The 24,071-nt window shown below is 36.1% G+C and overlaps 1 protein-coding gene across 4 annotated transcripts in view; it reads left to right on the top strand.

Moving 5' to 3' along the window:
* Positions 1 to 24,071, top strand: part of si:dkey-106n21.1 — a 147,188-nt gene that overhangs the window by 35,139 nt on the left and 87,978 nt on the right. For 2 of the 4 annotated variants that reach the window (XR_015526423.1, XM_087312076.1), the window contains exons 1-3: positions 5,541 to 5,614; positions 11,999 to 12,112; positions 12,265 to 12,351. Coding sequence is in view for 3 of the 4 variants with exons in the window: in XM_087312076.1 (XP_087168202.1) it covers positions 12,335 to 12,351 (17 nt within the window). In the remaining variant the exon portion in view is untranslated. Of the gene's footprint in view, positions 1 to 5,540; positions 5,615 to 11,998; positions 12,113 to 12,264; positions 12,352 to 24,071 lie in introns of those variants that run through there. The other 2 variants (XM_087312077.1, XM_087312080.1) reach the window with 1 other exon arrangement.

The following is a 24,071-nucleotide window of genomic DNA, read 5'->3' as shown; positions in this document are numbered from 1 at the left end:
ATTCAGATGACATGATTTTTATTCTTGGTCATGACCAGTGTTGGGGGTCACTTGTTATTAGTAACACACAATACAAAATAATATTACTTTTCTAAAGAAATCAAGTGGCAACCTCCCACTCTCCCCTTGAAGCCAATAGGAAAGTAACTGAAACTGCAATTCATCGACTCTCCTGTGGGGGCTGGCTCCAGGAAATCCAGATGGTCATTTGCTGCAATGGTAAATTGGCCAATTTTACAGCTGATGAAAGCATGTTTACAGCCTGGTACAAAAGATGGTTTTGGTGCATATAGCTAATATTACCCTTCATGACAACTGTGAGGGGGTGAACAGTTCTTTAAACTTTTAACTCTGTGGTCAGCTGTTCTGGAAAATATAAATACCGGTTGATGTTTCAATATAATGTTGACAGACTTTGTTTGTGATTTTGTATTTTGAATTTTTACTGCAAATGTCACATCCATAACGCTGGAATCACTCATAAAGGCTATTTCTGAGCTTCTGTTAGGGTGTCCTGAGTGGTTGATGGGGTGCTGCTGCAGTCATCAGGGTGTTTTGTTGTGTTTACTAGGCTGTGAATACATGCTTACGGGCTGGTGTTCAGAAAGTTTGTTGTGTGTTTTAGTAGTTCTTGTAATGTTCTGGGTGATTTATTACTCCATAAGGAAAGTCTCAATTAAATTATTTGTTCTCCCTTTCAGTAATCCTTCAGCATTAGCCACACACACACACACACACACACACACACACACACACACACACACACACACACACACACACAAAACAAACTTGGGTGAAAGTTTTGTCTTACTGTGTGTTTTTGACACTTTTAGATGACACACATTCCCACATTGTGAAACATGTGAGATTTGGAAGAGTGTGTGAAGTTTTATTCTTAGTCTGCGCTCCGTGTTCCTGTCACTGGCTGGCCTGGAGAATTTTCTGGCCTCATCCACCTCATGCCCGCCTACAACTTCACTTTCATGTGTGACTTCTGCTAGAGAAACAAAAACCATGCCAACCATCACAATCACAAAAACAAGAGCAGTCCTGAACTCAACCTGACCAGATGAACCTCTTCTTATTCCTGGAAATGAGGGATGGAGTCAAAGTAAAGTCCCCCTTGTTTTGGATGTTTGAGGGAAATATTATACCTCTCCTGTGAAACATGCATCAAACAGATTTTTTCAATCTGTTATACGTACACCTAGGTTTTCCATCAAGTCCATCTGTTCAACTCTCCTGTATTTAGTGCACTTGACCACTTGCAGAGATAAATACACAAAAAAATGCAAAAATACACACATCCTTTACTTCACTAGAAGTACAGATATTCATGTTCAAAACGACTTTGATAAAAGTTCAAGTACTGACTACACTTTTGTACTTAAGTAAAAGTAAAGAAGTACGGCCTCAAAAATGTACAAAGGTAAAAAAGTCAAAAGTACCGGTTTTGACCACAGTCCAAAGACATGCGGTATAGGTGAAAAATAATTTAACTAAACTGGCAGAGTATAAGTGTGTGTGTGTGTGAATGTGAATGTGTATGGGTGTTTCCTAGTTCTGAGTTGCAGATGGAAGCGTATTCGCTGTGTAAAACATATGCTGGAATAATTTTATATTTATTCATAAGTTGGCCAGTATACTTTAAATTTGTTGTTGAAAAATATTTATTAAAAATATTAATTGAGGACAACCAGATAGCCCTATATAAATTCAATAGGCAAATTAAAAAATCAATAAAAACTGAAAAACAGCATAAATTCTGTTTTAGGAAAATTAACTTATCAGAAAAAAAAGGAATTAAACCGCAATGCATATATTTTTTACTACTAAATGTACAAATGTTTACAAAAAAGCACTATTTTTCACGGTATTAAATTGAAAGACCATAGAACCCCGTGCAGATAGAAGTGAACAAAAGGCTTAAGCAAAAACGACATGCTTTTAAACTGGAATGTGTATCTCTAGTCTACCTGTGATCTGAACGAGCAAAATATGTCTTATTCCTGTGTAAACAGGGCAGCATCAGCCATGTTAGATCGCCGTCTCCCTCTGTCATATCTGCATATAATCATCCTAGCCTTTCTCATAGTAATCTTCATAAACTAGCCCATGTGTGGTGCGTGATAGCCTTGAAAAGGCTGTGCAGTGCAGCACGCAGGCACATAATGAGGAGAAATAGACTGACTGCATCAATACTGTGTTTATATTGCGCAATGACAACAAATAATATAGATCACGCCACCAAACACATGAAAACTAAAGTAACAACCGCGGTTTAAGACATGTAAGGAGTAGAAAGTACAGATATTTGTGTTAAAATGTGAGAAGTAAAAGTAAAAAAGTTGTCAGAAAAATAAGAAGTGGAGTAACTGATACTAGAAAAATCTACTTAAGTACAGTAACAAAGTATTTGTAGTTTGTTACTTCCCATTTCTGACCACTTGAGTGCTGAAAACATTTTAAAGAATGAAAGAATTTATCTTAATTTAGAGGTAAAAAAACGAAAAAACAATAAATTTAGTTTCTGTGGTGCACTCCAATGCTTTTTCTTTGTCTAGGAAAACTATTACAATTTCTTTCCTGATTTAAAAATCAATATAAATGTATAATTGATTTGCTTTTATCTTAGGTTATTGTTTAGCCTAATAGCTTAACATAGTGGTAACTGGTTACAGGTCCGTAAATTGCTTTGAAACGTGCACTTTTATTTAATGTTTGATGTCATTTCAACTGTATCCGAATCAGTTACTCCTCCCCTTTTTTAAAACAGCCAATAGCATTTTGTTTATATCACAGCTCTGCCAGTTAGAGTGGTTGAGATCAAGCACATCAAATGAAAAGCAAAAGAGAAGCATCTTGAAAAGGGCGGGACATGACAGACACTAGAGAGCATTTGATTGGCTCAGGAGTGTTCACATACTGGCTTTAATGCATTTAATATGGCGGACAGCTCATGTGTACTGTCTTATAGAAACAGCTGCTAATGAGATATTTGTGTGTATGTATATATCTTTGCCTATAGAGATTAACCTTTTAGCATTTTTTGGATGTTCAATGGGGAAGGAATACACTTTGATTAGCAAGTTCATACTTACTCTAGCCTTGTTAACATATTGCTAACTATTCTACAATGGAATTCTAGTTTGCTTTAGTTTAGTTTTTGTTTTATCTAAATACATTCTGTGTACATTTTTGCTGTTGTTTGAGTTTTTATTCTTAAAAATCAGCCCTCACTGTTAGGATTCCAGATGATTCAACACTTCGGCTGTCAACACATCATCCTCAAACTCCCGCTAACTTTGCTAACACCACAACTCATGACTCAAAATAAGGCGTGACAACCGGAAAGCAGCAGGATGCTAAAAAGAGCAAACAGAGTGGGTGCTGCAAGGAGAAATGCCCCAGTTGAAAAAAAAAAGAAGAAAGGAGAAGAGATAGGAAAGACGCATCAAGACTCCCTTCAAATACGTAATACTGAGCGAAATAAAGGATGGAATGGGAATAGGGAGGAGGGAAGAGGGGGTTGACTGATTCATCCGGTTTCATAGGCAATTTATTTTGGTTCAGTGGAATAACAAACTCTCGAGGGGGAATCTAAGGAGAGAGAGTGAACATAATACAAGCCAGATATGGCTGATGACGTCAAAGTCGGAGGAAGCTGGATTCTCCATTTCGAATTAAGTAGGACAAAATAAAGGCAAACATGTGTCAGACGTGACATCCTTGAGGAATCCCAACCAAGTCAGGCCGTGTCATTTCTATTTCTGTGCAAACAAAGACTTTCTTAATATCGTAAATAATAGTATTTGCACGGACGGACTTCTACAAGAGGTCAACTGAGAATATTGATAAGAAATCCAAGATTGAATACTCTTTGATTATTCTATTAATAGATGCAATATTATTAACCTGGGTTTACCATTGTCTAATCATAATCTGCTTGCTTTTTTGAAATGGCGCAATGCAGGTTACCTGTAGCAGCTTGTGATGATTGACGGCTGCGAATATTCACAGGTTTTGATCTTTTTGAAGGGAATGTGGGAGGGTTATGAAATCCAGCCAGCCCACCGCCCATTGATAAACACTAGGAGGGATTCTCAGGCAGTTATGCAAGACATTAGTCATCCTGGCATGAATCATTTTGTCTCTCCCTCTTTCTCTCTCTTTCTGTCTTTTCACACTCCCCAATTCAAAACCTTCTTCCGTTATTGTGTGTGTGTTAGTGTGTGTGTGTGTGTGTGTGTGTGTGTGTGTGTGTGTGTGTGCGTGTGCGTGTATATATGTATATATATATATATATATATATATATATATATATATATATATATATATATATATATATATATATATATATATATATATATATATATATATATATATACATGAGACGGGGGTTGCTGACCTCTTTTTCAAAGGGATGCTATTCTGGGTCAGTGGAGGATAGACCAGTCAAATGTCCAAGCAAGAGCAGGGAAAGGTTTATCTGTCCTCATGCATCATTACCGAAAACAGATTCTGATCATAAAAAAGAATTAAAGAATTAATAGGTGATGGGAATTGTAAAGCATCTCATTAGGACGCCATACTTCTCTCCAGTATGTAGAAATACCTTTACAGTCATATTCCAATAATGCAATATTATCATATGTTATATAAGTTTATTAATATTATTATATTTCGATTTTTAATGCCATTGCATTAAAAAAATTAACCCCCTGAACCCTCTGCCTTTTGAGATGTTTATTATACAAGCAGTTATATATTTTACTTACTATGGTGGAGTTGCAGAAATGGGGTCAAACCTTCAGTAGCAGTCATCTCAACTGATCCTTCCTCATGGCTTCATCTACAGCTCATCTGTGGATTAATTCATTAGAGTCTTTTCAGATTTTCCTCAAAGTCACAACCTATATATATCTGTTTTTCATGCAATCCTACACTTGTATATGCGAACATTGTTTCTTGGATCATGCACACTTGTGCCTGAATTTTCTGTTAGCATTGTCTGTCCTGACAACTACAGCAGTTAAAAAGAAAAAAAAATTCAGACTGCACCTTGTTCTCAGTGCCCCTGAATCAATGACATCATCATGCTTACGTCAAGCCCAAGCCACTGCACTGGCATGCGCTCTTGCCACCCATTTCCGAAACCACCAGTGCTAATAAAAAAATGATCAAACACACACCGAAAGCAATACCGTAACAATATAAAATGATTTCATCCAAGACTTTAAATCCATTTTTTGCACAGTTTTGTGGGAACTTTTGCAGAAGAGAGCGCAAGACTGTATTTGATTGCAGAACTTTGCCTTTGTACTGCGGTGTCTTTGCAATGATGTCATTTTCTCCCTCCTCTTCCTCTGCCATGATGAAGATTGGGGTGTGGATGGATGAAGCTGTGCTCGTCCTCACTCACCCTCGTAATGCTCAACTTTACTGCCCCCAATGCAGGCAGGAATGTGAATAGAGAGGAAATTATGAATGAATCAGCAGCCATTCTTAATCTCATCTGTATCCCCCCCTCCTCTCTTCCCACATTTCAGTCAGAGAGAGAGAGAGCGAGCGATGCTGTTGCCGTGCAGATTATGGGCTCTAATCCTCAGGCAGGGTGAGTGTGAATGACAGCTACGCTACACACTCCCCCCTTTTTTCCCTCTACATCGAATGGGAGGCTGAATGTTTCAAGCTTGCACATGTAATGGCGACAGAAGCCACTAATACCTTCAGCATCCCTCCCTCCTCGAGCCACAGCCGCAGATTCAGCATCCATTCAGGAAAAAAGGCAGCCAGAGGGGGATGGGGAGGGAGGGCTAGTGGTGGTTCATGCTGCAGCATGTGTGTGAGAGAGTCGCATTGTGAATGGGAAGAGGTGCGCCATTCACAATCTTTACAATGCACTTTTTTTAAGCACTTATATGTACGCTTGTGTACTAATACCTTTAAGGCAGTGGTTTGTTAATAGTTAATAATTGTAATCCTATTTTTGTTTTAATAATTTTTTTAGACATTTTATTTAATGCTTTCCTAGTGCACCTAGTTTCCTAGTGTCCCCATTTGAAAAACCCTGCTTTAAGGTATACAGTAAGGACCCTTTAGGCACAAAAGTGTATCTTTTGAAAGGATGCAGCCACCAAAAATGCTGCATTTTATCTTTGACCCATATAGGTACTATTTTCAAAGCTTTTTCTTGAGTTCTGTGTTTTATTCGACCTTATTGAAAGATCGAGCCAACGGAAAATAGAGAGTCTGGCTAAAGAGAATGCTTCTAGATTTAGACCACATTTTCCTCTTCTTAGGCAGAGCTAAAAATAAAACCTAATGGATTCAACAGATATTAGCATTGAGTGAGGCAGACGAATCAAAGGAACAATGGATGAATGAAAGCATAATGAATAATGAGACTAGGCGGACAAACAAAAGGAAATTGATAGATGAAATGCACAGTGACAGCGGATATATTTTCAGCTTCAATGCTGACTGAATCAGCCATCCTGCAGTTTGTGAAAAGCAGGAATGACCATTTCATGTAATCTTTCCATTATATGTAATAACAATTTATACATTTTAATGGTCATAATGCCAGCAAAGGATGACAAGGGACTTTTCCTTTTTATAGTGTGAGTCATTCTGTCAATTGATTTTATTTGATTTATTCTAGCAATAAACTAGCTAACTGTGTTTAGTTGTCCACTAAGCTGTTGTGATTCATTTTAAATTAAACACATGGATTACCATTATGAGCAGGTCACTGAGTCATTCACTTATTGATTAATTCAAAAATGACTTAGAAAGTGAAAAAGGATAGAAAGTGTGAACTTTCCAAGTGAGTTAATAGCCCCTTTTACACATGCAGGCCTTTCCGGAAAATTACCGGCAATTTTCCGGAAAGGTTGTATGTGTGAACAGGTCCTTTTTGAAAATGCCGGTAAATTCGTTCTGGCTATTTTCCGGAAAGAGAAATTGTAACATTACCGAACATTAATTTGCCGGAATGCTGCGCTGTGTGAATGTAGAAGGAAGATTGCCAGAAAGAGCGCGTGCACGTCTAGAACGTGCTGACGTGAGATATCTGCTTTAGCCAATCAGAACAGTCAGACGCGTTTACGTCCGTGCGGTTTATCAGAATAAAAGCCTTACACACAGCCTCACGCACATATTATGAACATCTCGACATGCGAAAGTGATCCTCCATATGTTTTCATCGAAGTTGTTCACAATACTGATCATCCACAGAGTTTGTAATGTAATGTTTACAAATACAAGCGCAGCCGTTTAAAGCTCATTTGTGGTGAATGATGTCAGAATTTACCGGTATTTTGGAACGGATGTGTGAATGCTCTTTTCCGTAAAAATTCCGTAACTTCCTCGCCTGTGTGAACAGTGCTTTTTTGAATATACAGGTAAAGTCGTTCCGTAAATTTTCCAGATATTTACCGGTATCACTGTGTGAAAGGGGCTATTGAATCGTTGGCAGTTTCCATCCAGTGTTAAAAACATAGTTCACCCAAAAGTGTAAATTATGTGTGACTGAAGTATACGGCATAAAACATGTAAGAAGTAGTGAGAGTATGTGGAAAATTCTTCTGAAAGTAATTCCTTTATGTTATAATCATATATATATTTATTTTTTTATTTTATGATATTTTACTTATAAGTATCATCTTTGTCTTAAATAGTTGTTTAACATTTATATCATTAATCAGCTGAAAATATGAAGATACTTAAAGTGATTCCTATGACAAATTGTTTTGAATTTAGAATGGTTTTTAAAAACACTTTAATTATATTTATCCCTATTTTAAACACGCCTGAACTTAATGCATCTCTAAAACTCTTGATTCTGATTGGTCATTCATGCCATTTTGCGGTTTGTTATTTACAGATAACACTCAACAAAAGCTTGTAACTGGTAGAAATAAGTTGCGTGCAAAATGGCACACTGTACACTATGCACTGTGTACTTATGCACTTACACACTCAACAGCATAGTGTATGTATGTATTGTCGTCATAAATGGAACACTTTAATCAAACCCAGATGACGTTTGACGGTTGCCAAATTAGCAAAATAAATGACCAAACTACCAAATAATACCTGTCATGAGTATAACAGCTTTCACCATTGGGAGGCGATATAATCACTCTTGTAGGAGAATTTTGCTTTCACAATCTATAATAAATAATCCAACATCAGAGCTCAATAGCTCCCCCCTTCTGCTATGTGAGCAAAGATGCGACTGTTGAGTGCATGAAATGTCCAACATTTCACACTTCATTTTAACGATTGACTAAGTGCATCATCTGGATATTTAAAATGCACTTATTATTTCCAGTGTTAATGCACTACTTACACTACAAAATGGTAGAATAGTGCATAAGTACACATATTGGGACGCACATTGTATCTTTTAAATGCTCACATATGCGTCGGCATATTGACCTAATTTTTTATGTATGAGCAGGCACAGCTATCAGAACTTATTGGCTTTAAATTTCCAGTCACATTTACTTCCATTGATTTCTAGCTGTAAAAACATATTTGTTATTGTTTATTTTTGTATAGTCATAAACACACTTGTTTGTGGCCTGTTAACTGCCGTTTATTATTTCTAATAATTTCACCATAGGCTAATGACTCATAAGTCTTAAAACAATTGCAAAAAAGGGCACACTTCCACATTGCCAAATAAGGTCAATAATGCCATTTCACTAGACTTTTTCTTATTTCATCCCCCCCTTTTTGTCTACAACTTTGCTTCATTTCTACATACTGTTTACAATAAAGGCAAATAACTGCAAAAAGGTTTATCTAGTTTGAATGTTCTTCATGAAAGCTTTGCGTAAATTAAAAACATTGAACTTTAAGGAAAATTAATGTAAAAACAACAAACACAAGCATTTCAACAAACTCTCATTCATGCTTGAATGAAAAAGTATTTTGTAAACAAGGCAACGTCATAAATAGAGAATCCCAAAACACTAGACTTCCATAAAAAGTGATCTAATGTAACACAGATGCATTGGAATCTTTTGTGTCTCCAAAAAGTCATACTGAGACTTGAACTAATTGTGCGTTCTTGCTGCATGAAACAATATAAATTTAGCCTTCCACTGTATGAATTATAAGCAGATAAATCCCAGCCAAGGATATTAGCGCAGTGCATCCAGTTGTTGTTTTTCCCTCCCTTTTTCCTTTTTTTCCCCGTTTATTTGTAAGCCAGCAAAAGAGTAATAGAAATATCATTCAGGGCACAGTTGCTGGTGGCAGGGATGACATCATCCCTCACTAATCCTACTTCCTCTCAGCATGTCATTAAGCGCCAGTAGCCAGTGACCCTTTCGTGCCTCTATTGACTGTCTGCTTGATGTTCACAGGAAACGAATAGACCGATACAGTTGAACAGGCATGTTATCAGTCGCTTCCTGCTGGACATGTAACTGTACTCTAGATTAAGACTCTTTCGGATGGTGACCTAGAGAAACACTGAAGGGTGTAATGTCAGAACATACCAGCAGAGGCGAACTGGACCACAAACCAGCCAAATCTTGACACTCTAATGGTGTTAAAGGAATATTTCTTTCGGAAAAAAATCTTTAAACAATGAAAATGTGTCATTGTTTACTCACCCTCTACTCTAATATGTGTTTCCTTTTTTTTTTGGTTGTTGAAAACAGAAGAATTGTATTTTTTTTTTTTTTTTTTTTGAAGAATGTTGACTATTTCTTTCATAGCAGGAAAAATACAAGTCAATGGCTACTGGATTTCGATTGTTTTTAGGTATATATTCTTGTTTGCTCTACAGAACAAAAAGTTTGGAACAAGTGGAGTAAATAATGACTGTTTTGGAGTGAACAATCCTTTAAATATTTGGGTCATTAAAAAATCAAAGAATAAGAAAAATAACAACTTAATTTTGTTTAAAATTTAAAATAACTAAAGAATTATTTTTTTTTTTGGTGATAATATAAAAGTTCTGGCCTGTACTCATTATGATTAATGTGGAAATCCAAGGCAAAACTATACAAAATTGTTCTGTTCACATCTCATTTTCTGAGTTGTTACAAACCAGGCTTGCACATTGCAAAGTGTGTTGTTAAATAAATGTATATGTTTATAAAAGTGTACAGCAAGTAGTGATGTTGGTTCCACAATTATTATTCTCTAGTGTTCATGAGATGGATTGCCTGAGGGAAGAAACTGTTTCTGTGTCAGGCTGTTCTGGTGCGCAGTGCTCTGTAGCGTCGACCAGAAGGTAAAAGATTCTGGCAGCCCTTCTGCTCGCTCTGGATAAGTACAGTTCTTGAGAAGTAGGGAGGGTTGTACCAGTGAAAAATATCATTTTTACATCAATATTGCAATGTAATAATCCACAATAGACACATTGCAAAATACAGTGCTCAACATATTTGAGTACACCCCGTCCAAGTCTATGTTCTAAATTCATACTTTTAATAGGAAGCTATACAATATTATATCTGTGCATATACGTTAGATTAGTCAGTACAGAAGCCAACTCTGGAGCTTATCTAACAAAATAACTTATGATAATGATCCAAAAAGTAATACACCCAAATTTGCATGTTCTAGAAAATATTAAATACAAGTTTTAAAAGGAGGAAAAATCAAGAGAAGGAAAAAAGAAAAAAAAAATGTTAAAATTTTGTAAGTTGTAATAATTATAATTTTTTTTGCAATATTTTGCTTGAATTTAATTGTATTATCTTTCAATGTCTAAAAGTGTTTGGTGACTAATTATTATTTTAATAAATATATCTGTTTATTAAGTCTGTTTTATTGAAATGCGCCAAAATACATTACCTATATTCACTGAGAAATGGATAAAAATATTTATTTTCAGAATGGGGTGTACGCAATCATGCTGAGCACTGTATATACAATGTTAAGTTTGTATCATAATTTATCATTTGCATGTGTTTTTAATGCCTGGAATTGTATAATGATTTTAAAAGCATTTAGGCACAAAATATTTCACCACTTGTGACTTAAAGGAGGATTCATTTTATTTAATTATTTAATTTCTGTACTTGAATATACTGTTAGACTCTGGAAATGATAAACTGTGTTTATCTATCTTTTTCTTAATTGTCTTTATAAATTGTTATTTATGAAAATGCTCACAACGTACACTGAAGTGTAATACAGAAATATACTGCAAATAGCACAGACCACAAGAAAATGTGTCTGGGGACCCCCGAAAGTTTATAGATTGTTTATTAGATTTTATGAGGATGCTAAAGTAGTATATCAATTCATCAACCATTGACTAAAAACATGCATGAAAATACTAACAACACATGCAAATAGAGAAATGCACTGCAAGTAGCAAAGACCACATGAAAATGTGTGGGAAATGTATAGATTGCTATTTGATGTTATGGAGATGCACCCCATTTCAGAATCATCCCAATTGATCCTACAAATATAGATATTAAGTCAACTGGTGACATTGTATTCATATCCCAATATATCACAAATAAAAATCATAAGATTTTTTTTAAATCATGCAGCCCCATTTAAAACCTTTTTCCATATATTCATGGAGTCTATTTTCTCACACAATTAATCAGGGAAATTAGCTGTTGTATCATGGCTACAGCAGGCACACCATATTACACATTCTAATTGGTGGTGCAAATGTTCTTTTTTCTGGAGACTTTTTTCAGGTGTAATGTCGATGCTCCTGCTGCAGCCATAACACAGCAGCAATGATTATTACACCAGAATGACAGTATAGTTAATAGACATGTCAGCCTAGAAAATAGTAACTTTTCATTTTCTGCCAGTCTTTGTAGAAAATGTAACTACGAAAGAGTCGAACTGCAAATAGAAAATGATCAAAACTATTTATCCTGATGCTAATCCTCATGCTTCAATGATCTATGCTAAGCAATATTATTATATAACAATATTAATATATAACAATTGTAAATCGAGCTTATTTTCTTTAAGATCATATGTTGTGTTCTTTCAGATGGTGTCCTGGAGAAAGACTGAATGGTGCAGGAACAAAATTTACCAGCAGAGGCGAACTGGACCATGAACCAGCCAAATACTGACCCTCTAAAAGATGTTGAATGTTTCCCAGGTGAGATCAAGTGCAAATCTATATTATTTGAACACTCATTTGATTTCGTTTTTTAAAAGGATCAGGCGTTTCTTTGTTTAACTTGTCTCAATTATTACTCTTAGATGTGTGAAGTCCTTCATTGGCTATCATGCGTTTATTTCTGACTGTAGGTTGATGATGTCAGTGGTTTCCGTGAGGAATTAGATGAGAAATGCTTCCATCTGCTGGACAAACAGCTAAATGTGGTTTCTGAAAAGGTCAGTGGGATGCTGAAGGAAAATGGAATCAATGTTGCAAGTGAAAGAGAGGATGCTTTAAAAGAATTACTTGCAATTATAAACGATGCTTTTATTTATTTGTTTGTTTGTTTGTTTATTTGTTTATTTACTTATTTATTTACTTATTTAAAGCATAGATGAAATGAGCAAGTTACACTGAATTGAGCATGACATTTTTAAAACATAAATAAAATGAAATTGGTTAAAAAAAAAAGAAGAATGCAAGTAACACTGAAATTAGCATAAAATTTTAACTATAGAAAACTGAAATAGAATAAATTGTGTGTGCGTGCATGCGTGCGTGCGTGTATGTGTGTGTGTGTATCATCACCTTAGAATTATAAGGTTCTATCTGACATTTTTGTCAAAATTGAGTTATTGACATATTCTTATTGAATGACAACTTATTTACATTATGGGATGTTTTTTATAAGTTGTTTACATTTTAAGACTTTATTAAAAAAAACAAATGTTACACACATACTGTTTGCTGTGGAATGCAAAAACTTTAAAGCTCATTATCTCAAAATCATTCTGAACGCATATAGAACCTTATAATTCCAAGATGACGATATATATATATATATATATATATATATATATATATATATATATAAAGTGTGATTTAAAAGAATGGCGAAGTAAGTGCTAAAACATTTAAAGCTTTTTGGAAAAATAGGAATTTTTAAAACAACATTTATATCTAGCCAAAAGACAAGATAAAATTGGGATGATATCATATTTTCTTGTCCTGGTCAGAATTCCAACATCTGCATTCTGGACTAAAATAACATTACAATAGTCAAGTCTCAAGGTAATGAACACATTCCCTAGCTTGTTACCATCAGAAATGGACATCAGAATCTGCAGCTTGGCAACGTTTCTGCGATGGAAGAAAGCTGTGTTTTTGTAACTTATATACTCAATATGATTTTTAAAGTCGAATTGCTGTGTAATAAAACACCCAGGTCTTTGACTGTAAGAGGATGAAGCACAGTATATCCACCTCGATCCAAAATAATTTCCAGAAACTTCTGTGTTCAGGATTTGGTTCCAAAGAGTAATATATCTGTCGTGTCTGAATTTAAAAGAAGAAAAAAACACTAGTCATCCACTCTTTTATGTCTGTAAAACACTCTGTTAACTTCAATAGTGCTGACATTTCACCTGGTTTTGATGAAATACATAGAGTATCATCAGCATAGTAAAAACTAACCCCATGTTTTTAATAATTTTGCCAAGCGGCTACGGTACATATATATTGAAAACAGGAGAGAGCCTAAGACAGATCCTTATGGCACTCCATACTTTACTGCTGTTAAGCTGGATAACTCTCCATTTATATTACAAAAATTACATTGGTCAGACAGGTATAATTTAAACCATTTCAGTGCTTGAACCTGAACATCAGTGTATTTCTGTAACCAATCTGTAAGTATGTTATGATCTGTTATATCAAACGTAGCACTAAGATCAAGTCAAACTAATAGTGATACATTGCCTTGGTCTGATGAAGCAAGTACAGTAGGTCATTTATCATTTTAACAAATGCCGTTTCTGCACTATTATTGGAACTAAAACCTAAAAATTTTATTCTTCAAAGATGTCATTGGTTTGTTTTTTCATTTAATAACTTTTTAAAGTAAAACCTATGTTGTTTTATTTGAAATTAATTTGTAAGTCTAATATATTTGGACTATTTTTGAACAGTCGTGAGTTATAAACTCATAGTACTTAAATTAGAGGAATTAAATTCTCTTTATTTCTATGAAGTTGATATTGTACAATAATTATTCTTTGTAATAGTATATTATTTAAAAAAATACCAACATTTCATGTCTTAGTAATAATTTTGGAGCTTTGAAGAAGGAAATTTAAGGGGTAAAATTGCCTTTACAAAGCTGAATCTATTTTAAAAGCCATACAATTCAGCAGACGTAACTTACTTAATGGAAAATACTTATTTTAAAGAAAAAACACAATGTTAGGTTATGGAAAAAGAAGTTAAGGCAAACTGTCCTAATATACAGCCCATGAGAAAAAAATATGGCACCATCTGGATTTAACTAAGCAAATTTATACTGAAAAAAACCTTCCATTGGATAATTATTGAATGGATGATTATGTTTGAGCTAATGTCATGTCGGAAGACACATCCTGTGGTCGTGGAAAAGATGTTAATCAGAGGGTTCAAGTTATTAGCTAATTCCGTTACTATAAATCATAATAAATGCAACATTGGAACTCATGGCTATGTTTAGTGAATGTTTCCTACTGCACCATGTGAGGTAAACTCAACGAATTTGGACTTAACAGCTGGGTAGCCTTAGGAAAGACACTTATCAGTGAGGCAAATAAAAAATGGGTTCAATTTGCTGAGCATAAAGATTATTCTCTGGAGCAGTGGAAGAAGGCCGTGTGGTTTGATGAGTCCAGATTTCCCCTGTCCCAGATTGATGGGTTCATCAGTGTAAGAAAAGAGATTCATGAAGGGATGCACCTATAGTGCCAACCATACAAATCTGTGATGGCAGTGTTGTAATCTATGGAGACAGCAGTTGGTCAGATCAGGTCAGGATCAGCAATATTATAAACAAGGTCAGCTAACTACCTGAATATACTGAATAAACAGGTTATTCTAGAGATGTTTAACATTTCCTGATGGTACAAACATATTCCAGGATTCATCAGGCTCAAATTGTGAAAGAATGCTTCAGGGAGCATGAGACATAATATTTAAACATGGATTGGCCACCACAGAGTCCCGACCTTAACCCTATTGAGAACATTTGGCATGTACTGTAGAAGACTTTGCACATTGGTCTAACTTTCCCATTGTGACAAAAATTACTAAGAATAAAAGTAACAAGAAGCATAATGAAAAGATTGCATGTCATAATCAAAGCTATAGACCAAAGTTCAATGAAATATCAGAGTATATATATATATATATATATATATATATATATATATATATATATATATATATATATATATATATATATATATATATATATATATATATATATATATTTATATATATATATATTTCCCTTTCAACACATTTTTAAACATAATTAGTTTTAATAACTCATTTCTAATAACTGATTTATTTTATCTCTGCCATGATGATAGTAAATAGTATTCTACTACATCTTTTTCAAGACACTTCTATACAGCTTAAAGTGACATTTTAAATGCTTAAATAGCTTAATTAGGTTAACTAGGCAGGTAAGGGTAATTAGGCAAGTTATTGTATAACGATGGTTTGTTCTGTAAACTGTTGGAATAAAATTAGCTTAAAGGGGCTAAGAATTTTGTCCTTAAATGGTGTTAAAAAAATTAAAAACTGCTTTTAATATTAGCAGCTGCTTTTACATATATAACTACTTTTATGTATATAATTATTATTATTATTTTGAATGGGCAGTGTATAAACTCTAAATAATTTCTGCATTATATCCATTCTGAATGCAACTGCTATGTTACCCTAGTAGCATCATGCAATGTAAAAATGAAATTTTGACTTGCAATGAACTGATGTTCATTGGAACTGTCATAACTAGAACTTATTATACATTTCGGATGCTGTGGACTTCATATCTTTCACCACATGCAAACAGCTCCACCACAAACATGCAATAAATCATCTGCAAATTATTTAAGCATGTTTGTGGGAGTTTTACCATTAGTAGTATTCTATTGCTTCCTCTTTACTTGTGTTCAGTGATTTCTGAGAGGCCCCCAAAGACCCCCTTTTGCTTCGGGGCCTCTAAATACTATCACAGCTTGTCCATATGGAAATTCTGACCATTCCTGAATAGTTCTTTAAGAAAACAAAACAGTATTTCATTTCAGCTAAGATCACATTCATTTATCCCTCATAATGCATTTTAAAATCTGTACACTGTTTTTTGAGTTCCAGGTCTGTTTAACGATGAAGACTATGATTATTTTAACTAACTTGTATTTTTCAACCGTAATCATATACTTGGTAATCTGAAACTAGAAAAGTTTTGAATGTTATTTTTTGACCATGATATTACCTCCTTTTATTAATTAGCATTTTTATATAAAAAAAGTCAGCTTTTTTTTTTAACGCTGACAAGAAATGTAATTTGAATATGTCATCGTATAACACATAAAACTTTTACGTGTAGAAATGTTTTGAAAAAAATCTTCTCTTCGTTAAACAGAAGAAAAAGGCTAATAATTCTGACTTCAACTGTATGTGTATGTATGTGTATATATATATATATATATATATATGCCTTAAGCAGGTCGCACACCAGAAGCGCCGCAAGTCGGCGGCTGTCGGCGGCGCCCATCCACGGCTCAGGACGCAGTTCATTTTTTAGCCGTCTGATTAGTTTCATGTTAAATATCATTCGAATGTGCGCGTCTGGTGTGTGATACTTTAAACTGTCATGTGCGCGCCTTGTCACGGTGCCGAGCGGCGCTTCTGGTGTGCGACCTGCTTTAGTGCCCCCACCAGTGCCGATATACATCCATATCGCACTGCTACTCGTGTGATATTGCGTTTATACAACAGTTTGACGGCATAATTGTGTATATAAAAACAAAATCAAACATTGAGAGTTTTAAAAACCCTTTTGTATTTGAAACTACTTTCTTCCACATTGGATTCAAATCATAAGCTGACAGTTAAAACAGCTAAGCAAGCATCTTTTAAACTTTAGATCTGTAGTGTCTGCTTTTGGCTGGCTTTATGTGGGCGGAGTAATACACAAAGGGTAAAGAGGCTGTAGGAGTTCTGATATTGCAGAATATTGCACGGCTATCAGCCAATCAGATTTGAGAACCAGACAGAACTGTTGTATAAATATGTATGTCGTGATATATTTAAGTAATATCAGCACCTGTACAGTCTCTTTACCCTTTGTGTAATACTCCGCCCATACAGCCAGCAAAAACCAGACACTACAGATCTAAAGTTTAAAAGATGCTTGCTCAGCTGTTTAACTGTCAGCTTATGATTTGAATCCAACGCATAAGAAAGTAGTTCCTCATATAAAAGGGTTTTTAAGACTCTCCATGTTTGATTTAGTTTTTATATACACAATTATGCCATCAAACTGTTGTATAAACGCAATATCACACTCGTAGCAGTACGATATGGCTGTATATCGGCACTGGTTGGGGCCTCGTGCCAACGCACGCCTCTCACCAGTGAGGATATATATATATATATATATATATATATATATATATATATATATATATATATATATATATATATATATATATATATATATATATATATATATCAGTTATATTTACCAGTACGACAAAAAACAATTGGCAGCCCTTTATAGTTAACTGGTGCATATCAAGAAACGCCAGGACCTGGTTTAAGTGTCAGTCCTCCACTGTCATTGCTCCTTGTTATGTCTTTTCAGAGCTCTTCAGTGGAATTCGAGTATACACATGTTGCTTATTACTGCTCTGGCTTCGCTCAATTTCCTCGGCTTTCCGACCCATCTTGCTTGCTACATACCCCCATCGGCCCCCTGCAGTGCAGACTAGTTGGCACCCATGTACCTTTACCTACATCCCCCTGCCTCATCTGGGCCCTATGCACTCTGTCCCCTTTCTTATCCCTCTTACAACACTATTAGGGAGTGGTTAAATCTTGCCAAAACTGCAAAAATGATGTAATCACAGCAGAAATGCCATATATCCTCATATGCTTTTTACTGTATATCCTTTTAGACCTTCTCCGTGGAATTCATGAAGAGTGTAGTACACATATGTTGCTCATTACCGCTCTGGCTTCACTCTGTTTCCCCAGCTCATAGGCCCATCCTGTTTGCTATTTACCCCCCATGATGAAGAAGGCATCCCCTTGCCTTTGCTGACATCACTAATGCTTTCTCTGGATTGACATGGGAGATCCAAATTGTAGCACCTAAGGGTAGGACCAATTGATAGCAAGAAGAAATGAGGATGATAAGAGATAAAGTTAAGTCTCTGTAGAGACAAGTCTGCAGTCTCAGTGCTAAGTGATGGTACTGTACAGCCCTCAGTGAATTGTCATGAAGTCTTTCATCCCATTGTTGATTGGCAATGGCCAGGCCCTGGGTTCTGGCCAGTGTTGGGAGTAATGCATTACAGTAACTTATTACATTTTCCTGTAACGCAGTAGTGTAAGGCATTACTAACACATTTTCAGTAATATTTTACTCGGTGCATGTTCAGTAACGCTTGTGTTACAACAAACTTTTTGCCTGCAAGACATTAACAAATAAAAAATACCGCAAGTAAGTTCTATTTCCTGTTCGTGGTTAGTAAACCTCCCTCTGGCTATTGGAACTTATTAGTTTGAACCTGGAATGATTTCAGCAGCGGAAAAGTAGCAAACAGATGAAAGTGGCAAAAGACAGTACATTCGCTATTAGCTATTATTTCACTGATAAATGTCGTGAGCGCAATATTACAAGTCGAGAGCGCATTCATGTAATACGAGGGAGTAAATCTCTTTGCTCGCGTACCGGTTGGTTTCCTTCATGCACAACATTGTTTGCGGGCTCTCAAATATACACTGACCAAGCACAAAACTTCTCGTGTGCACTCAGAACACTGGCTGCTCATGTGCGAACGATCCGCTCTCGCTCTGTCAGATGACGCACTCACAATTAGTGTCTTGTGTTTCCACCTCTTTTCGTGATTTTGCACTCCAGAGATCCTCCTGTTAAATTGGTTATCCCAAGAATGTTGATATGCTTTATATATTGAAATATAAGGACGAGAGTGATAAGCCAAGCAGCAGAAATTAAGTTTCTCTGAGTCAGTTGATTAATTTAGTCTTTTTAGAGGCATATAGATCTCTGTTTGATCTCTTTTCTTTTTAAGCAGTTAGGCAATGTTTAGCCTATATGTTCATTTCTTTGACCTAAAATGACTGAGGTTGAGGGGTTGGTCTTCTAATTGCACATAATATTGAGAAAACTATGTTAATCATGCTCACCTTGTGCATGACCTTGTGTTTTGTGTTGTGAACCACTTGAATTTAAAGTGAATAGGATAATGGCAATAATAAGAAAAAAATCTGCATCTTGTCATGGCATTGCCCTTTACATATGGGCCTGTTGTGTTTAGTGAAGTTTATTCATAAACTAATTTCGAGAGGATCACGTGCTTATGATTGACACGGCTGGCCCCGAGTCAAGCTAATGTACGAACCACCAATCAGACTACTCCTAACCAAGTATAAATATCCAAACACCTTACCTTTAGTCATCTTTGTCTTGAAGAATCCCCCCTTCCACCCCTTCGCCTCCTCCATTGTCTACAGGGCAGCACGGTGGCCCAGTGGCTAGCACTGCAGCCTCACAGCAAAATGCCACCGCTTCGGGCATCTACCCAAACGGTCAGCATTTTCGTGCGGAGTTCATGTTCTCCCCGTGCTGCGTGGGTTTTCCCCGGGTCCTCCGGTTTCCTCCCACACTCCCAAAAACATGACACTTAAGTAAATTGACTAATCCAAATTAGCACCAAATTTGATTCAATTCTATCAGCAACGCATCACCTTAGCAACCCTCACGCAGCAGGAGGGAGGGGAGTTCTCGAGATCTACCCGAGCTCAAACTCCCCTCTCGCCCTGCAACGGGAGGGAGCCCCGGGCTCGAGGCTCTCATGAGAACGGGGCTCTCTCCCGGGACAGCATGCCAAACACGCTTATTACCAATCATCAGCTAAGTGTGAACTCTTGAAATATGTATTTTCCCAAGCTATTCACAGATATTGCCAGATAATCACTTTACATGTACCTCTATTATATTTTTAACAGACTTGATCATTTGTTATTCTGGCTGTCATCCTTTCTTACTTTATCTTTAGCCTTCCCGTTGCCAATTATATACTATATTGTTAGTAGCCTGGATAGCTCACCGTCATTTGGCTACATCATATCGCATTCTAATGGATGTAAAATGCTCTGCAGCACATTTGGTCATTTTAAAATGTTAAGATCTAACTCTGTAGTCATTTTGGTGAAAGTAACTAAAAAGTAATATAAGAGTCATGTAACATATTACAATTCTGAGACAGTAATATTGTTAGGTAAGGGATTGCTTTTAAATAACAGTAGCAGATAATCTGTAATGTATTACAGTTTGGAAGTAACTTGCACAACACTGCTTCTGGCATTCCATAAATGGCGCCTATAACTCTGTTCCCTTTGTAACTTGAAGCCACCTCCTCCATGACCCAAACGTGGCCGTTAATGAATCCCTCCCAGTAAGTCAGGTCTCCAAGTGGCTGCGTGCAGATGTCTATGCCACATTGCTCCTCCTGAGCACCTTAGCCTCCCTCAAGGAAATATTTCAATCTGGGTTTTCAGAATCTGCACCTTCCACCAACTTTACTTATTTTGATGTGTTTTCAACTCAAATGGATTATTGGTGTGATGTTTTTTTAGCTTCTCCTCAACACCTCTTGCTTGAAGCAAACTAATAGTGGGGAGAGTGAGTGGCATAGCTAGGAATTCAGGGCAATAAGGGTTTAGGGGGTTCTCAGTTCACATTATAATTTAGTTTTTTATTTATTTATTTGTTTTAGATGGGTGGGTGGGGGATCCATTTGTGTTTCAAGGAATTTAGGTCATCAGAGATTAATGGAATTTGAGCAAAGAAGCTAATTGTTGATAGACGAGCACTGAATTCTCTCAATTAATTTTAAATAATTGTTCACCTCAAGGATAACAATGTGAGCGAACAAAGTAAGTTATCAATTTTGATTTCAAGGTAACTTTTAAGGACTTGGGATATGCACACCATTACACACCCAGGCCTGGTCTTCTCTCTCCTTCCATTGCCATCACTCATCAATATATCCTTTTAGGGCTCCTCTGTGGAATTCATGGATGGTGTAACACACATATGTTGCTCATTACAGCTCCGGCTTCACTGTTTTCCTGGCTCTTTGACCCATCCTGGTTTGCTACATACCCCCATTGCACTCCCGCAGACCACTGGGCATCACTGTGCTTTTGTTGACATCCCTAAGGCCTCCACTAAGTTGATGCAAATACTAACAACTGAGAGTAAGCTCAGACAATGTGATAAGAAATAAATGGAAGGATGATGATAAACAAATGAGACCAGGTGAGAGATCCAAATGCTATATCATGTTAATGTGTACCCCTCATATTCTTTTACCCCGTTGCTCTCTCTCTTCTCCACCATATACAGAAGGTGGGAGCGGGCTCTGGCATCCAATAAATGACAGCGACTTCTCCATTTCCTTGTGATGTATTCCACTTACTCCATTAGCCAGAAATGGCAGTGAATGGATACATCCCTCTCAGCAATTTGCTTCACTATCACTACAATATGTGACCATGCACAGGTGTCTCCACAATTCTGTCCTCCTAAGAACCTTTATCACCGTTAGGGATGTATTTCAGTCTGTGTAGAGAGCATCACAGGTTCTCTATTTTGAGTCTACATATGTACATTGAGTCTACATATGTACATCTCTACATTGAGTCTACATACTTCAATGTTTTAAAGTATTTCCAACTGAAACAAAAAATTGGATAGAGAATAGAGGATTGTTACTCAACATTTTGAGTGTAGTGACAGCAGACCTAAGAATTCTAGACCGTTCCAGAGTGTTTTTTTAAATTTTTGTTATTTTTATTTTTTTAAATGTTTTTTATTATTTATTTTTTTTAGGCATTGGGGGTAGGATGGGGTTTTGAGCCCTTCTTTGTAGAAATTGTGTGATAGGCCCCTCTATGCCTCTGGGCCTTATGTACTGTCACCTTTTCTCCCTCACTTTTAACACCACTACAGAGTGGGTAACCTTCAGCCCAAGCTGTCAAACTTGAAGTCATCAGGAAAGAATGTCATTGCAGAGCAGAAGCAAATGTTCTTGTTTTGATAGACAAAATATTTTTTCTGATCATTTTTTTTCTAAATATCTGAATAGCAATGCAAGCGAACAAAGTGTATAATGATTTCATGCTGGAATTTGAGGATTCTTGGACAGAGACTTATCGTACATGCAAAAAGAGGCATTATAGGTTCCCTTTAAGGGAAAACAAAATACAAAACTACACAACTCTGCGTAAGAAAAAGTGTCCTCTAAAATTTAACAACTGGTTAGGCCCTCCTTAGAAACATCATCAGCAATCAAGCATTTTTGATAATTTCAAGAGTCTCTTACAGTGCTGTGGAGAAAATCTTTACAAATTTGTTGTAATTCAGACACATTGGAGGGTTTTCCAGCATAAACCACCTTTTCAAGGTCATGCCACAGCATGGTTGGATTCAGGTCTGGACTTTGACTAGGCCACTCCACAGTCTTTTTTTTTCCAGCCATTCAGATATGGACCTCTGCAGAACTCAAGTTTGCTTCAGCTTGAGGTCGCTGATATATGGCCAGACATTCTCCTTCAGCTTTTTTTTCCCCTACACAGCAGATTTCATGGTTCCATTTATCACAGCAAGTCTCCCAGGTGGTCCTAAAACAGGAAAATAGCCCCAGACCATCACACTAACACCACCACATTTTACTGTTGGTGTGATGGACTTTTTCTGAAATGTGGTGTTACTTTTACGCCACACATAATTGGATACACACCTTCCATAAATTTCAACTTTTGTCTCATCAGTCCATGGGGTATTTTCCCCGGGTATTTTAAATATGTGGGGATCAACAAAATGTTTTCCAGCAAAATTGAGAAAAGCCTTTGTTATTTTTGCTCAGCAGTGCATTTCATCTTGGAAATCTGCCATGCAAAGCATATATTTATTATTTTACATTTCAGGATTCTCCAGTTGTAAAGCTTTACATATATTCCAGAATATTCAAGCCAAAATGTATGTTACTATTACATATTCTCAATTTATCATTGCTCTTAGAGAGTATAGAAGGAACACTTTTTTTGTATATAGTATGATTTGAGAGTATAGGACCTTTGAGAGTATAGGAAAAAAGCTACAGTACAGTAGTTGTTTATCACATCCATTAATGTGTAATACATAAAAACACAGTATAAATAAACATGCATCAAACGACCATGTGTGGAAATCTGCATAGTTTACCGTGAATATCTGCAGGCGCAGATTCTGTGTGGCCATACGTCAGATACTCTAAGTGGCGTTAAAATGAGTTGTCTGTCAAGTCATGTGCGTTTTGTGTGATCTACGTCTAATTCACATTTTCGCAGTATAAACCGCTAGGAGTGACTACAGATGATATGGTTATATCAGATGGAGATTTGAACTATTCAGCTTTGTTTCTGCCATGCCAGGGTCAGGCCATGATTTACCATGCCGTTTCAGGCTCTGGACTCATGAATGTGGTCTTCTCAGTGTTCAAACCTCATTCACTCACAAGACTTTCAACAAGGCTATGCTCCGGTTATTTTTATGACCTTTTTATCCTATTTGGATCAAATTTTTCAGTGTTTGTATTTAAAATGGATGGATTCATTAAAGCAGACAGTATAAAGACATTTACAGTGTCTGAACAACAAATCCCTTATATTTACATCATAGAATGATAGAAAAAAAATGCATAACTGTTTCCACAGAAATAATAAACACTGATGATGTTAAAAACAGAATTAAGAAATAACTGTAAAATAAAATTGTGTTTAAATTAAATTTTGGTAGAAAATAAGCATATTAAAATTAATTCTGATGGGTTTGTATGACAAGGCGAGATAT

The sequence above is a fragment of the Danio rerio genome, chromosome 25 (assembly GCF_052040795.2).
Source record: "Danio rerio strain M-AB ecotype USA chromosome 25, GRCz13ab, whole genome shotgun sequence".
Classification (NCBI taxonomy): Eukaryota; Metazoa; Chordata; class Actinopteri; order Cypriniformes; family Danionidae; genus Danio; species Danio rerio.
This window is presented reverse-complemented; position numbering and strand designations above follow the sequence as displayed.